The sequence below is a fragment of the Centruroides sculpturatus genome, unplaced genomic scaffold (assembly GCF_000671375.1).
Source record: "Centruroides sculpturatus isolate CEXI.00-Female unplaced genomic scaffold, Cexi_2.0 scaffold16, whole genome shotgun sequence".
In the NCBI taxonomy this organism is placed as follows: domain Eukaryota; kingdom Metazoa; phylum Arthropoda; class Arachnida; order Scorpiones; family Buthidae; genus Centruroides; species Centruroides sculpturatus.
In genome coordinates, this window is record NW_019384548.1 from 1,567,288 (window position 1) to 1,584,776 (window position 17,489).

General features: G+C 30.3%; 1 protein-coding gene across 1 annotated transcript in view; it reads right to left on the minus strand.

Moving 5' to 3' along the window:
• LOC111623566 (ATP-dependent RNA helicase DDX1-like) overlaps positions 1-17,489 on the minus strand; it is a 159,493-nt gene that overhangs the window by 131,636 nt on the left and 10,368 nt on the right. Inside the window, exons 3-4 of the mRNA XM_023366181.1 lie at positions 11,398-11,461; positions 805-931 (exon numbers count right to left, since the gene is read on the minus strand). Of these exons, the coding sequence (XP_023221949.1) occupies positions 805-931; positions 11,398-11,461 (191 nt within the window). The remainder of the gene's footprint in view (positions 1-804; positions 932-11,397; positions 11,462-17,489) is intronic.

The following is a 17,489-nucleotide window of genomic DNA, read 5'->3' on the forward strand; positions in this document are numbered from 1 at the left end:
TTTCCGAATGAGAATTCCACTGCACAACTTTTCTTTTATGCAGTGCTTCAGATGTCGTTTGTTCCTCCTGCATTGTCTAAATGCACTGAAATACTAATCATTTGCATATCCCAACCTCTTCTTCCTTTCATATGATTTTGACGTTCATACGATCATTCCTTCCTGGTGCTGCAATTTTAATGGCCAGCAGTGTATTTAAATTCGAATGTTTAGCATTTTAATTCTATTGAACATTTTTGGCCTGACACAGATCCTACTGGGATTGAAAACATTTGTCATAAAATATACATATTAAATTATACTTGCTGATATATTTTGATGGTTTTGTTGGTGTTATTTAATACTCTCTTGTTATCTACATGGTTAATTCAATATTTAGGATGGATGTTCTTACACAAAAATACTGAATAAAATGTCTTTTTCTAACACAAACTAATACTTCACTAAATGTTAATACTGGAGAAAAGATTTAAAAAACTAGAAATTATATATTATCACAAAAAATTATTAGTTTTAATTTATACTCAGAATTTGAGTGAACAAAAGCAAAAGGATCAATACATGTATGACAAAAAGATTAGTTACCATCAACCTTTGCGAAGATTAAATTAATCATTTTTTGAATGTTTCTCATTTTTCAATCTTTCTTTTATAAGAAATTAAGCATTAAATGAAGCATTGTAAGGAAGAATATAATATTCTTGGAATATTTGATGATTAAAAATTTCCAATATTATACTGTATATTACAATTCTTCTCATTTTCTTAAAAATAAAGAAATCAAAATATATTTGAATATATTACCAATTCCACCACCACTTATTCCATCCTTTTTTGTTTTTCCAGTTTGTTCATCTTTTAATGTTTCCCAAACAATCTGCAAAATTGGAAGACAAAAAGCTCCTGTTTTTCCACTTCCTGTTTCAGCAGCCTAAATAATAAAATAAAAATGTTTTTGAAAATATTTCAGTAAGTGTTAATGTTTATTACTTTTGGAGTATTTTGTTGTTTCCATAAAGCATGAACAAAATTTTATTTTATTTTTTTTACTCTCATTCATTTTATGAAATTTTTGTACAGAAACAATTATTATTCATAACATCTTACAATACTAAGAAAGAAAGACTGCTATCTAAACTTAAAACCATTTTCCCTATTATGTCTATATATAAAATACCATATTTCCATGATTAAACAATAGGATTTAAATAAACTTGTCTTCAAATAAATTCTGGGTTGAAAAGTATGGGAAACATGTTGAAGTACTACTGTATAGAGTAATGTTGTTTAGAGTGACAGATAAGGAATTAACTAAAATTTTACCTCCTCAAATTGTCTAGTCAGACAGCACTTTCTATTCCAAGATTCACAGAAACATTTTTTGAAATAAAATTATATTGTTGAATATTGAGCACAGGAGTCACAATCAAGTTTGTAAGTCAGCTTATCAGCCAAAAGGTAATTTCAAAAACTTGAATTGGAAATAAATGGTGAATTTGAACTGGAAGATTATAATCAAGATCTTAATTCCAACAATAATATCAAAGAAGACACAAACAACAATGTAATAAACTGAACTGGAAGATATTGATTTGTATTAACTATGTAAACAGTAGTTATTTTAAATTTTACTTCAACATATATATACTTACTCTTTAAATATTATGACACACCCACACACCTTATATTGCTGAAAACCAACATTTATCACTCTAACGAACGTTTTCAACCTGATCAACAGGCCATTGTCAGGTATTTTCAATTCTCTGGAACATTTTAGAATGGTTCTATATTCAAACAATTATGCAAAAAGAAACTCAAATTTTTAAATTTGAGTTTCTTTTTGCAAACATCTTTTTGCAAACAAAAGGTTCAAACATTTTGTCAAAATATGAATTATACAAAAATGTAACAAACAGTATAAATATGTGAAATTGAACAAATGAAAATAAATTACATTACATTACATTAAAAGAGTAGAGAGGTTGTCTGTATGTGCACAGACTTTACCTCTAAGAAATTAGAAGTGATGAAATTGAAATTAGAAGAGGAAGTGATAGTAAGCAGGGAGGGAAAGAAAATAGGAAAAGACTGAAGAGAAGTGTCGGATCATTGAGCGTCTGCATCATAATTGTTGAACAAGTAAAAATACAGTGACAAGACAAAATATATTCAGTGAAACAGTATAAAAACAAACATGACAAGTTTGAGTGTGTGGGCAAGTGTGTACAGCAAAGGGGGATACAGAAACAATGTTTTAACAATTACAAAGTACGCGATTTGTGACTGCTTCATATATACAATTTATACAAATATCGACACTCAATAAAGGAGTGGAATAGTATTATATAAAGTTAGATATAGAACAAAACATGAATATTAGTTATTGATATAGCTAAGTTGCATATTTACATGGATAGTGCTGTAAATTGGGTTGACAAAGAGATAATGCATTATAAAATTTAGCATTAAGAACATTGAAGAATCTAGTAGATACAAACCCAGTGGGTCTAATTTTCATATGCACAGTACAGGTATACCCTGACTTACGTCATTCCCAATTATACGCCGTTTGTCAAAAAAGTATATGGAAAAATAAAAATCAAGTTAAAGTAATTTTATTTGACTTTATGTTTGTCCGCCACAAATATTGAAGCCGTAATATCACTAGAAAAACGTTTAAAGCACATAAAATCATATTAAGATATATACATTTACAAGTATGTACTGTATTTACAGTACATGCATTCGTAAATTTACATTACTTTTTTCTGTACTATATTAAAAACTAAAATTTATTTGTTTGTAAGCTTAAAATAGATCCTTATTAACCATATATTATTAAAAATGCATTAATAAATAAAATACAGAATGGGAATTGGTAATTTATGGTTTAGCCTAGTGACAAGTAGATTCGGAGACAAGTAAATTCGATTTTTCAACTTACGTCGCCTCTCCTGGAACCAATTACCGATGTAAGACGAGGTATACCTGTACATTCAAATCGCAGATTGAATAAATTGGGCAAGTAGCCGCCCTCCCTTAAATGATATCAGCCAATCTATCATTGGTGCAGATGTGGGATGTGGCCATGTCACTCATCTCACTGGCTAATGCAGACATTCTCAATAACAAAAAACTATGGACAAAAAAATGAAAATAAATACAATAAAATAAAATACATACAAATATATTAACGCAATATATAGAATTATATTGACTGACCATGCATTATGTTATTAGATTTTACTGCGCTATTCTTGATTATATATTTCCAGGCTGAAAGTAACACTAGCATCTTTGTAATTTAAACATTTGCCAGTAAGGATAGATTTATAAATTTCAAACTTTTCTAAATAAGTATACAAGATACCAAATAAAAATGATCAATTAGGTCTGAACAAGGAGTATGTAGATGTCACCACCAGAAACCTCAGCAAGACTTAAGGAGAATATATACAATGTAAACAAAGAGCAGTATTCTACAGCACAATCCAGAGTAGCACAAACAGATGGTTCGGTTGTTGAGTGGAGTGAGGCCAAGACTTAAACCAGTGCACTCACCATCTCTAGCAGTGACTGTAGAAAAGTTTGAAATTTATAAATCTAGCCTTACTGGCAAGTGTTTAAATTACAAAGATGCTAGTGTTACTGTCAGCCTGGAAATATATGATCACGAATAGCACAGTAAAATCTAATACATAATGCACGGTCAGTCGATATAATTCTATATATTATGTTAATATATTTGTATTTTATTTTATTTTATTCTATTTATTTTAATTCATTCAATTTCACATATTTATACTGTTTGTTACATTTTTGTATAATTGATATTTTGATGAAATGTTCAAATCTTTTTAAATTTGAATTTCTTTTCTCATAATTGTTCGAATACAGAACCATTCTAAAACATTCCAGAGAACTGAAAATACCTGATGATGGCCTGTTAATCAGGTTGAAAACGTTTGTTACAGCAATAAATGTTGGTTCTCAGCAATATAAGATGTGTCATAATAGTTATTTTAAATGTAAATGTAACCCATAAATACAATCAATAAAAAGTTTTAATAGGTCAGAAAATATACAAGTAATTAAGGTATTTCTTTCAATTTTTATTCAATCATCTGTTGCAAGGTAATAAACCTGATCAAAGAACCTCAGAGGATGGATACATTTTAAAAATAAGTGTGTTTAATTGAGGAAATATGGTAATTAGTTTTGAAATGACAACAGTATAGAAGTCATAAAACAGGAATCATTAAAGTTTACAATAAATGTTTATTAAATAATTCAAAAATTATAGCAGCCTTTTTTTATTTGCATTTTTTCATTTAATTTTCATATAAATTAACACACTGAAAAATGTTTTGAAAATCAGAATTCTAATATATAAAAAAAAATAACCATTTATATTTATTTGATGCATATATAATAGTCAAAACTTAAAATTCCATATTGGCAATATCTTTTCAGTTTTTCTGTGAAGATTCCTTTTTAAATAATCAAAATCATATTTTTTGTTTTTTTGACAGAGTAATAACAACATCTAATCCAATTGTTAGAAACACTTTGCATTATGAAAACTCAATTTGAAAAGTTAATGATTTAATGTTATTAACTTTAATTGTTTATTTGAGTATTTGAAAGCATTTTGATGGTTGTTTAACTATATACAGGAAATCCTTGTTAATTAGAACTCTGATAGTTCAAAATCCCATTAGTTCGTAACTGTACTATGTCGTGTCTACAGATGTAGTGATTTACTCATACACATTAAGGAATTCAGTTAGTTCAAACTATAGCTACTTTGAAATTTGAAGTGAAAATTTTGTCCAAACTGTGATATGCATATGTTGTTTGTTTAGATTAAAGTGCCTCCATATTATAAGAAAACAATAGACCATGAACAACTCTAATCTGGTCAACATGGCTTTACTTTTACAGTAACACATTTTTAGGTATCACCTTAACCATTGACCACCCCTTTTTCTCTTCTCATAAAATATGGTTGGGTTTCAGGGTTGTTAAGTTTGGGATATAAGTAGCAGATTGAGATATTTGTAGGACTTTACACTACTAGATCTGAATGACTTAAAAATAATTTGGGCTACATTTCAAGGAATTCTGCTTTACATTTTATAAAATTTATCTGGCAATCTCTGAGGTTCTCACCGGACACATGCTGTTTGTTTATATCATTATTATTATTAATTAATTATTTAACCCCTTCTGCCCATAACCCAAGATAACTCGGGCTGCGCAGTCCATATCCTGAGTGATCTCGGGCATAGGCCTTAAGGACCTCAAAAAAGGGCCTTGACTTATAACTTTTTTAAAAATGTATGGATCAGCATATATATTCATACATTGTTATCTATGATCTCTGCAAATTTCATGAACTATTTTTGCCGCAAAAATATTTTATGATGATTTATTAATTAGGTAATTAATTGCACTATTGTTTTTTTTATGGGAGTTTTTTTAATCAAATTAATTAAATCATTTTAAACTTCTATTTGACCGATTTGACTTGGTAAAATTTTTTAAAACGCTATTGTTCAGCAGTTTTTTTTGTTTTTTATTCAGTAAAATTTTTCCCCATATCTTTTTTTTGGTTCCCTCGTAATTTAATAGTATAAAAATCAAAAATATTGTGTTATATTTGAACAGGTAAGTTAGCTCCCCTCCTGCTTTAAACCAATATTTCCCTGAGGCGTACATGAGAACGACCTGGGAAAACTGACAGCAGCTGTTCTCAAGGTCAACCAGTTTGTAAACAATGTAGACTGCATGTGTGAAATTTCATGCCTTGTTAAATGAAAGAACAACAATCCTTACAGCTATATTTTTCAAATAAAAGCATATATTTTAAATTATTTTTATATACTTTTTTTGTAAAAACACTTTTTGGAAGGGTTTTTATTTCACAGGAATTATTTTCTGGCAATTTTTTTGGATGTTAGATTTGCATTTGAGTGGAAATAATTATTTAATATATAAAATCAATTTTTTTTTTTTTTTAGATTTCTTAGTTGCATTTGAAGCGAAATAAATGTAGTCGATGGGTTAATGAAAGTAGTGTTCTGCATATGTAGTCATATTCTGTTTGCTTAATAAATTATATCAATTATATGGCATTTTGTATCTTATACAGAAATTTGTAAATCTTGAATAATTCAAAGTTGTGATTATTTCATTCTTTGAATTTCGAACTAATGAGGATTGTTGATCTTCCAGAATTTACAAATTTAACTTTTAAAAAAAGAAAATAAGAATGGGAATAAAGTCCAATATGAGGATTTTCTGTAACACATACACAATGTGACAAGATATACTGCTAGATTTCCATGTATTGTTTTTATAATGATAGACAGGTTAATGCTTTCCAAAAGGAGCAATTTGATGTTTAATTAACCATGATGTCTTTGTGTGACAATGTGTTGCACATCAATGAAAAGAGGTATGCTTATTCTATTTTTGGGATATTGATTAATAGAAATTACTGCTTCTTTTTATTTTGAATTTCCCTTTTCACTTGAGAAAGAGTTCTGAGAGAACCTCAACATCTTCATGTCTGGAACATGCTGGATCAGACTGTCATTTGGATTCCATGTTCTTTTGGAATTCTCATGGTTTTGGTACTAAATGTTTGTTATTAAATCATTTGACTAACAGACTAGATATAATTTGTTTAGTCCTTGTTGAAACTTTGATGGTTTTGATGGACCAGAGTTTTATATGTAATTCTCTACCAGTTAATTGGAAGTATTTTATGGTTCCAGCTGAAAAGCCATCAGATCCTGGTGGGCCCCAAGGCAGTATTTTGTTCTTTGACGGGGACAGAGGGCATTTTGAGTTATTAGAGACTTACGCCGACTAACAGAAATAAGACTATCTTATTTTTTGAATCCTTATTTATGATCCTAGGAAAGTTTTGATGTTGGTGACATACATTTGTTTGTCAAAGCAGCAAGACTTACACCTTGATCGATTTTCTTCTGTTTTGACCTCTTGGTCTTCGCATTATGATGTTGAATTATGGATGATTTCAATGTCCATATAGGTGAAGAATTTGATTGATACTTGAATGTGGCATGACCAAACATTTTTGATGTTAGACAGTCAAAGGACTTAAAAATTGATTCAACTGGTAGACAGTTTTTGCAGTGTCTGATTGAACAAGATCTAATTCTTCTTAATGATCAAAGTATGGGAGACTACCCAGGAGAATTAACTTTTCTGTTGAAAGTAGGTAGCTTTGTTATTAACTATATGGTCATCTTCATCTCTCAAAATTTAGTCCCTGCAGTAAGGACTACTGCAGGGACTAAATTTTGTCCTTCTGTGTTGAATCTCTTCCATTCTCTAACCATTTTTTAGTGGACTGTATTTATCTACTGGTAAGAGACTTCCTTTGGTTGAAAGATCCCCTTTTACTAGGTCCCGTTTTGTTTAGAATGACTCAAAAGTTGAAATGTTCGAAGATGCACTTAAGATGTGATTTCAGAATAAAAATTCTGAATTTTAACTCAATGATTTTTAAAACTCAATTATATCCAATTTATATTCTATAACAAAGAGGCTCAATATATTAACTGAAGGTGTTGAATACCATAGGTTCCTGTATTCGTGCCCCTTAGTTTGACGAGTCATGTTATAAATGGAAGGTGGAGAGGAATTATGCCCTTAGCAATTTTGTAGATCAAACAATCAGACTGACCTTAATTTTTTTCTTAATTCAAAAAAAGAATATACTGTATTTACTCATGTATAAGATGATCTCACATATAGGACAAGGTATGACTTTAAAGATCAAAATAAAGAAATTAGCTTTATTAATACAATTCTAATTTTATTTTGTTTAATCACACACAAAATATCAAATGCACATAAAATGCACACATTATACCATAAAAACTACTGACATTTTAAACTTTAAGGAAAAATCTTGTAAAATCGACAACATACTTTGTTCATGTAAAGCTGGACAATTGGAAAACTTTTTTGCCAATTCTTAACAGTTGAATCTACTCTTCGTTGATTACACTTATGAGTTTCTCCGGATTCTGATTTCCATACTCTCTCACCTAAATGTCAAATTTCCAGCAAAACACCCAAATTCAACATTCGAACATTTTCAGCCACTCATCAGGAAAAGTCAAAATGAAATTAGAACAGTTATTTTTGTTTTGACTTTTCCTGATGAAGGACTATTAACGAGTGGCCAAAAACGTTTGAATGTTGAATTTGGATGTTTTACTGGAAATTTGACATTTAGGTGACAACCTATAAATCATTCCAGTTTATTTTGTGGTTTTTATATTCTGATTTCTGAATAATCATCTATTTTCATATGGGAATGGATTAAAACTTATATCGAGTTTCCGTGTGATTTTGGAATTTCAATTTGGAATTCAATTCAAAACCTTTGCTTTTTCTTTTGCTATTCATCTTTACTCCTGACAATACACAAAGAATGATTCAAATGACCCAGATAAAATACTTTTGTTTTTAAACACCAGGGAGGTGAGCACTGGGTAAAAAAAAATGCAAATACACTTGTTCACAAAAATTATTGCAAAAACGCAAAGAATCCTTTGTCCACATGTATAGGATGACCTTGGTTTTTGAAGCAGCAAAAAATGAATAAAAACCTCATATGCGAGTAAATATGATAATTCATTTATCAGGGCGAAAAAGAAAAAGTACAGTGGAACCCCGGTTAACGAACGTAATCTGTTCCACGAGTCTGTTCGTTAACCGAAGCAATTTTTCCCATAGAAATTAACGCAAATATAATTAATCCATTCTAGACGTCAGTATTTTTGTAATTTTATTTGTAAAATGGGTTTTCTTTAATGAAAATATAGGAAAACGTGCTCATAAACAGTCGATCTAAGTTAAATTTTCGGAAAAGGGGAAAGATTTGACGGGTATAAAAACATCACATACGATCGTTAAAGTTCTAAAATGACAGATAGCAGAAACAATAGGCTAAATTATGAGCGAAAGGCTTATAGGTTTATCAACAATCTCTGATCAGAGTTGACGAACAGGTGTCAAATAAACGCTTCGGAACAAACCTTTCTCGTGACCTGATCTAGTTTCGGTTTTCTCCTGAAGACAAAGAAGAAAACAATCGGGAATTGAGGAATGGGACACAGGACTAATCGTAAGGTGAGATTCAAGGAAGAAATACTATAAAAACCCCGAATCTCAAGGTCAAAACGCAGTTTTCCTAAAAATTCTATGGCAATTAATCTGTGTCGTCTTCATCTGGATTAAGACTGAAGTCGTGCCCGCTAAAATTTGTGTTGTGTCTCGCGGACCGCTCCAGTTGTTGCAGCTCTGTCACCTGCCATCGCTTCTGTGATCAAGCGAACCCATCTCGTCCGCTCTAGGGCTACGACTGATCAGCTTGCACTATCGTAGGACCAGCGATATGCCACTCCGCAGTGCCGAGAGAAAATACTGTAGATAAGCCAATTCCAACTACCTCAAATATGTAAGCATCTTCCCGTTCTAATAAACGATTTTCACTGTAAAATACTTGTCATCTTTGTCTCCTCTGCCACACCAACGTACGAATGGACTCTAGACTATCACCGACACACGATTAACTGATTTTCCCTAAAAGTCGGCAAGCTTACAAATTTGACACAAAAAGCTGTTAAGTTCGTTATCCGAGACAAAATTTTTCCAAAATAAAAGTTCGTTAACCGATTTGGTCGTTAACCAGGACGTTCGTTAACCGGGGTTCCACTGTATTATTGTAATTTTGCCTTACAACTGGTAAAGTTTAGAGACTCCAGAACTTTGGTATCATGTAGGTTGTCTTCAGGGAGTTAGGAGTACTCCAGAGATTTCTTTGGCAGATTAGTATAATTATTATGAGTAGTTATTCAGTTTAAATGTATCAAATTTACTCCAAATCCAACCTTTTCCTGTGGATGATTCTTTTTTGGACCTCCCTATCTCAGCCTCAGAAGTTAATATTGCAATCCAAAAGATGCAATTACATTCTGCCCCTGGGTAGACAATATTTCACAGTCTCTAATTGCTTATTCTAGGAGTTCATTAGTACCTCACTTGGTTAAATTGTTTAATCGGGTTTATGACTCTGAAATGATTCCGAAATCATGGTTAGAGGTAATTCACAAAAAGGGTTAACTTTCCTGTTAACTTTCGGCCCATATCATTGTTACCAGTTATTCAGAAAATTTTCACTTCCATTATGGGGAAAAGACTAGGTACTGTACATGACTTAGGGAGAGGAATCTTATTTCACCTGTGCAATTTTCTTTCAAACCTCAAAAGAGCACTTTGTGTAATATTCTAATCCTTCATTTCCTGAACTTTATAAGAAAAGACAGTGTCTGTTGGCTGCTTTCAAAGATTATGAAAAAGCTTTCGACAGAGTTATAATAGAGGTTCTTTTTTTTTTTTTTTAAGGCATTCCTAATCTAGTTTCTAAATTAGGAAAGCTTGGGATGTCCGGTAAATTTATCAAGATTATCCAAAATTTATTCTCAGGTTTGAAGGCAAGGATTTCTACTAGTATTGGATTAACTAAGGTTTTTCTGTTAGAGAAGGGCTTACCACAAGGAGATTCACTTAGTTCCTTATTTGCTATGTTAATGATAGGGTTTACGCTTTTGATGACTCCATCTCTATGGGCAAATACAGTGTGCATTTACAATTTGCAGACAACACAGTAGTGTTATCTTCTATGCCGATTTACTTATAACATTATTTCTGATTCTTCCTCTTTGAAATATGTGGCATACTCTACTGTGAAAAAACTGTCATCAAATAGACTATTAAAAAATTGTTGGTATACTAAACTGGACAGACAGGAACAGGTGTTTCACTTTCTCTAATTGACTCATCTCCAGATGTTATAAAAATATTAAACACTATCCTATGTGAGTTTGAAAATCTTTTCTTTAGAGAAGAAAGAGACAGGATACTTAAGACCAAATACCACACATGGTATTTGAAAATACTAGATAATTGTTGGTGTCTTTATATTTATTACCATCAACTGCTGTTTATGGTAAAGAAAACAATTGTTCAGAGTTGATTAAACAAAAACCGTTTAGTATGGAAAAATTTATATATGGACTTAAGTTCATTAGCTATTTGTACTTGTTTAATTTACTAATTAATATTATCAAATATGTTACCCTCGCCTCCTAAAAATTAACTTATGTATGGAGTATTTAAATTTAATTTAATTTAAAAAATTAATAATAAAGTAATAATAATTTAAAAATCTCTTAACAGCTGCAAGTATAATCTGAAACCTTTTAGAAATTCAATGATAAATTTTAATTCAATAAGTTTATTATTATTATTATTAATAACACATCTTTTAAATTTAATGCAGCTTACCATCAAAACATCTCCACCTCCAAGTATTAAAGGAACTGCTTCTGCTTGTACATCAGTAGGTAACCTAAAAAAATTTAAAATTTATAAATTCTTATATTCTAAAATAATATCACTAAGATTTTCAAAGCATTAAAACTCAACTAGATTGAATATATGCTTTCTCATTAAATATAATTGAGGGGTCAGCACAACAATGGTCTAAACCACTTTTAAAAAAACACAAAGAAAGAGAAACAGTTTGTTAAAGTTTTACATTTATGGTTTTTCTTGGAATTTAAAAAATAACATTTTATTGATGGTGGTGTACTATGTGATTCTTTTTAAACTTAACTACAATGTTACGTAGTCTATTGTTATTTAGATTTAGAGATATGATTTTTATGAAGGTATTGCAATAGTCTTTCTTGGTTAGACCATTGTTGTACTGAAAATCTGTTTGCACATAAGTGAACGAAGTTATTTAAATAAATGTTGGACTTTATAAATGTAATAAAACATTATTTAATCATAACAATATTGTACAAGTTTTAGTATTTGATTTAATTATTACTCATACTATACATAGTCAAAAATGCCAGAGGGATCTTCATCATTTATCTAACTCTCTTTTTCATTTTCCTCAGTGCTACTTTGAGAAATAAGACTAAATGGTGAATGAGGGTTATATATTTCAAAAAAAGATCATTAATATCTGTAACTTTATTTTAATTTATTAATCTTGGTTTAGAATATTTTGGATGAGGCTAACATTTTTTAGATCATGCATGTTTATCCTTTCTCTTTTGCCCTTTAACAAGGTTTACATAATTATGTGATTAAATTTGAGTAAGAATATTTAACACAATATTTCCATGAATTAAAAAATAAAAAATCTGAAGAAACTAAGTTGTCTTCCTTTCCATCATGTCCAATCACTAGGAACAAAAACAATTTTTTTTTGCAGAGACAACCTTTTATAAAAAAGGCTATGCCTCTGCAAAATTGCTTTTGTTTTACATAATTTTGCAGAGATGTAGTCTGTAATAAAAGGTCATCTCTGCAGAGAAACACTATTTTTGTTCCATGTGATTGGACAAGGTGGAAAGGAAGATGACGACATGCCAATCATTCTGCAAAAATATGGTATGTTTCAGCCCATGAGTCTGTATCCCATGGCTTACTGGCTTCAAACCACAATTTTTTTTTTAAATATCATTTTCATCCTGGAAAAATGCTACTTACCTTTCTTCAAAATTAAAAAAAAAAAAAAAAAAAATTGAAATTTAAATTCATATCCCAGAACAGCCATGAAATATGAATTCTTAGACCAAAACATTACTACTACACCTCTCATTCTTACAAACATATTTGCATCAAAGCATATAAATCCAATAACTTAAAAGTGGTTTTTTCCCCTCAAAAATGCTTAGGATTGAGAATTTTTGGCAATTATTTATAGGTTTAATTTCATTTATGTTGGTTTTTATCATACAAAAATGTCTGATTTTGTGGTTTCCTCGGATAGACGTGCATTCTGTCATTACATGAAAACATAGTATATATATTTACAGTATAAATCACAATACTTGTAAAATCACAGCTAGATTTTATTATAAATTTAATAAACTATATCAAATTTCAACTGTATCTTAAATTTTTTAAATAATTGATTCAACAGTCTTGTATAGTGTTTCCATTGTGGAATGATTAATGATTCCAAAATACAGTTAGTATTAATTGAGCCATTCACAGGCCAAATGGATTAACTCCATTTGTAAATCCTTAATATAATCATTATTACAGTATTTTCAAATTTTTCACACAACTAATTTTATATAATATATTTTATATATTATATATAATTATAATATATAACATAATATATAATATCATTATATTAATATAAAAATATATTCTGCAATGTTTATTTAAATTTAAAGTTTAAAAGAAATTTTAAAAAATAATTTATATTATCAAGTTTTATACTTTTTGTTTTGTGGAGTTAATCAATTTGGAAAGTGAGCAGCTCAATTGTCTGCACCCTTTCCATTTATTTATCTATAAATTAAAGTATCTGTAAGGAAATTTTGTGATTTATTTAATACAATGGAACTTCTATATTTGTCATTAATCTGTTCCTAAGGATCTAACGAATATAGAATATGACGAATATAGAAACAATTTTTCTCATAATAAATAACTGATATTCAATTAATCCATTCCATCCTAAAAAAAAGGTACAAGAATAAAAATTATGTTGTTTGTAAAACTTTAATGTACTAAATAAACAACCAGAAAAATTCTTTCTACGAATGTTTTCATCTATATGAAACAGACATCCTCAGGTATTGATGATATCGAACTAGCTAGCCATTAGTTCGATATCATCAATACCTGAGGATGTCTATTACATATAGACGAAAACGTTCGTAAAAAGAATTTTTCTGCTGGATTATGATACAACAATAAAAATTATGTTGTTTGTAAAACTTTAATGTACTAAATAAACAACCAGAAAAATTCTTTCTATGAATGTTTTCATCTATATGAAACAGACATCCTCAGGTATTGATGATATCGAACTAGCTAGCCATTAGTTCGATATCATCAATACCTGAGGATGTCTGTTACATATAGATGAAAACGTTTGTAGAAAGAATTTTTCTGGTTGGTTATGAACTGGTGATGGTTTATTTGGCGAGTGTTATATAATTAAGTACCCAGTTTTTTGAAATGTACTAAATAAATACAGTATAGTGGTAGAAAGGAAGAAGAGTAAGTTTATTATTGTTTAGAAGAAGACATACCATCAATTAAAACATTAGGTAATTCCAATTATGATTATGGGGTCTGTTTTGCTGATGATTCAGTAGCACTTGATTTAATAAAGAACTTATTCAGTGTTGTCTGTTTTTGTCTGCTTTTTAAAACCTTTCTGAAGTAGGCAATTACATTATCATTGAATGCATTTGTATTTTGGTTCACTATATCAACATTTGGGTACCACTTTTGGGTACCAGCTCCAACAGTTCTGTGGTGAGTTGCCTTTAGGGAATTCGATCCTGGTCCTTATTTCTAATCCCGGGATTTTGGCAGTGGCGTGCCGTGACATTTGATGATAGGGAAGCTGTGTTTCTATAAGAAGCCGACTTCCAGAGGCAATCAGTCAGTGATGGTCTAGGGTCCATTCGTATTCGTTTGTTCGATAAGCCAGTAAAAACCGTAGACTTCTCTAAATGTATTTTTAATTAATAGATTATCTAACGCACTTAATAAATAAGCAAGTTCAATATAATTAACTCTCTTATATTAGATTTAATAGATTCTATACGCCCTCTAAATGCCAATTCTCGCTTCGATAACATCTACTAATTAAAATATATCTATTAGCCGTAACTATCTTGTTATAATTTTCAATATATATTTTATATTGTGTACTAATGTTAAATTCTATTCTATTTTGATTTCCAAATTGCTTCAATTTTACGAAAGAATCGATGCGAGATTTAGGATTTTCGTGTCTTTTGCCAGCTTTACTCAAATTATTTAAATCGTCAAAGCCAATCTCATTCTACACACTAATTTTATTTGAAAATAGTAGGCAAGGACAACAAAACAAATTCTGCATTTTTATGCATCCACAAAGCCATTTTATATCTTCATAAATTTTATCATGAAAATGTCAAACAGATTTTTTCTTTTTCATTATATGGTCTCGAGCCAAAACTTTTTGAAATAAGTTTTCAATATCACAATTACATTCTAAATTGCTAGCCATAATATAAGGGCTAAAATTAAAAATAAAATTATAAAAACTTACTTGTTAAAATAAAATGTGTGATGATATNTTGCTTTTTATATTTTTGTTTGGGGCTTGTTTTGTTGGGATGAAGGTTTTCTCACCACTCACCTTAGGAACTTAAAAATAGAAGAAAGAGAACCAACTCACTGACAAAAAAAAGCGCCGTAGAAAAACTCGCGCACATTTGCACTCCCGAGCGGAAAAAAGTAAGTCCGCGCCAAAAAAGAGGGGGAGACCCCACAAGCACAACTTAGGAACTTGCTAAACCTTAAAGAATAAAACATCCTGAAAATTGTCAAAAAGAATAATGTAAAAGGTTAGTGAGTATTGTCAGGAAATAGGCTGCCAGGCAGAAAGGAAAAGTTTACTGTTAGTGATAAGTATGTAAATGAGGGGAGTGATCTCAATCAGAATTGTGACGTCACCTCATAGTATAAAGTCCGAACCTCAAGTGAAGATGACTGAAGTGAGCTTCTGTTAGCAACAAGCATGGTGAGCTTCGTAGCAGCAAACGACAAGAGGTGTCCAATAGCAATAAAGTGGTTCCAAGGCAATTTGAATTTATTCGATTTGTGGATTGAAGATTAGAAAGTCTTGAGAGTTGAGGAAAAAGGTTCCTAGTATATTGAGGTAACGATTATGACCTTAGTTCATAAGAATTGTTGTACATAAGTTAAGTATTTGAATTTTGTTTGTCGAATTCCAAAGGGGAATAGATTTAAGTTAGCAAATAGATTGATTTGAGTTTTGTCGGGTTGATTCTTATTAATTTTCTTTGAATAAATTTGTTGTTTGATTGTTACTAATTTTTGTACATAGTCATTATTAGAATTATTAAATATTGGATTGGTTTTGACTAACTTTGTCATTATTTCTTTTGGTGCACACTTAAAGTCCAGGCCTGGCACATTAACGCAAATCCGCATAAAGTATCCATTAGGTAACGGCTATTTCCGGCACACAGTCACGTCGATAATCGTTTTAAAAGGTGTAAAACAAAACAAAATAACTTAGTACTTTACACTTCTTCCAAAATAGGCCTGTCTCATCACAATTAAAAACTTGTTGAGGACTAAATCCCCCAGTGTATACATACTTTCTGAAATATTCAACAAACTGTTTAGCACCTTCTGCATTTGAGCTTGAAGCCTCGCCATGCCTAATTACAGAGTGAATGCCTGTTTGCCTTTAAAATTTTTTGAACCAGCCCCTACTTGCCATGAACTGACCACTGGTTCCTGGACTCTTTTGCTGTAGGTTGTCATATAACTTCTTAGATTTTTCACAGATGATTGCTTTTGAAATACTATCACCAGCCATTTGCTTCTTAGTAATCCATAACAATAAGAGCTTTTCCATGTTTTCAATCGTTTGTGATCTCCTAGCAGCAAAGATTTTGACACTTTTTGCAACATCAGTCATTTTAATTGCCTCTTTATTTTTTATTATGCTGCATATGGTAATTCTCAGCATATTAAATTCTTTGGCTAGGTTGGAAACACTTTGTCCATTTTCAAACTTAGCAATAATTTCTTTTTTTTTACCTCTATTGTTGTTCTAATAGCTTTTCTTTTTTGCTGTTTTTCTTCGGTGTGCTTTGTTGGAGCCAATGGAACTTGAGTTTTTGAAAATAATCAACACTAGAAACCAAGAACACACATGACTTCCCCACAAAGCAGACTAATTAACTACAGCTAACTGACATAGTGTTGCCAACTCAAAATTCAAATTTATGGCTAGACATTTTAATAAAAATATTCAAATCATATTGTTTCAATTAAAATTGTTTGATTTTTTTTTATAGCTAGATAGCATTATAAAAATAGCTAGGCCATTATAATTTAGGTAATTTGCATAGCTAGATTGTTCATAAATCTACTAAATCTAGCAAAAAATTAGCTAAACTGGCAAAACTAATTTAACACAGTTAGCTTATCAGCAATTGTAGTGCCACATCTGGTGTTTGGAATAACGACAAATACAGAAAATACTGACGAATATGGAAAAATAAAAAAGTCATCAAAATGTGACGAATATCGAATATTACAAATATAGAGGTTCCACTGTATTTACTAACACTGTTGCTTATTATAAATAATAATTGTTATTCAGTTAATTAAAACTTTTTTTAAAAAGTTCAAGAGTTTCAAATTAGCAAATTATAAGACATTACTATTATCTATATACAGGGTGGATGGAAAGTGACCAAGCATTGAGAAATCGCTATAATTTTTATAATAATAATGCAATCATAATAAAATTTGGGTGTGCATATACATCAATCAATAAAATTTTATAATTCCGACATCAG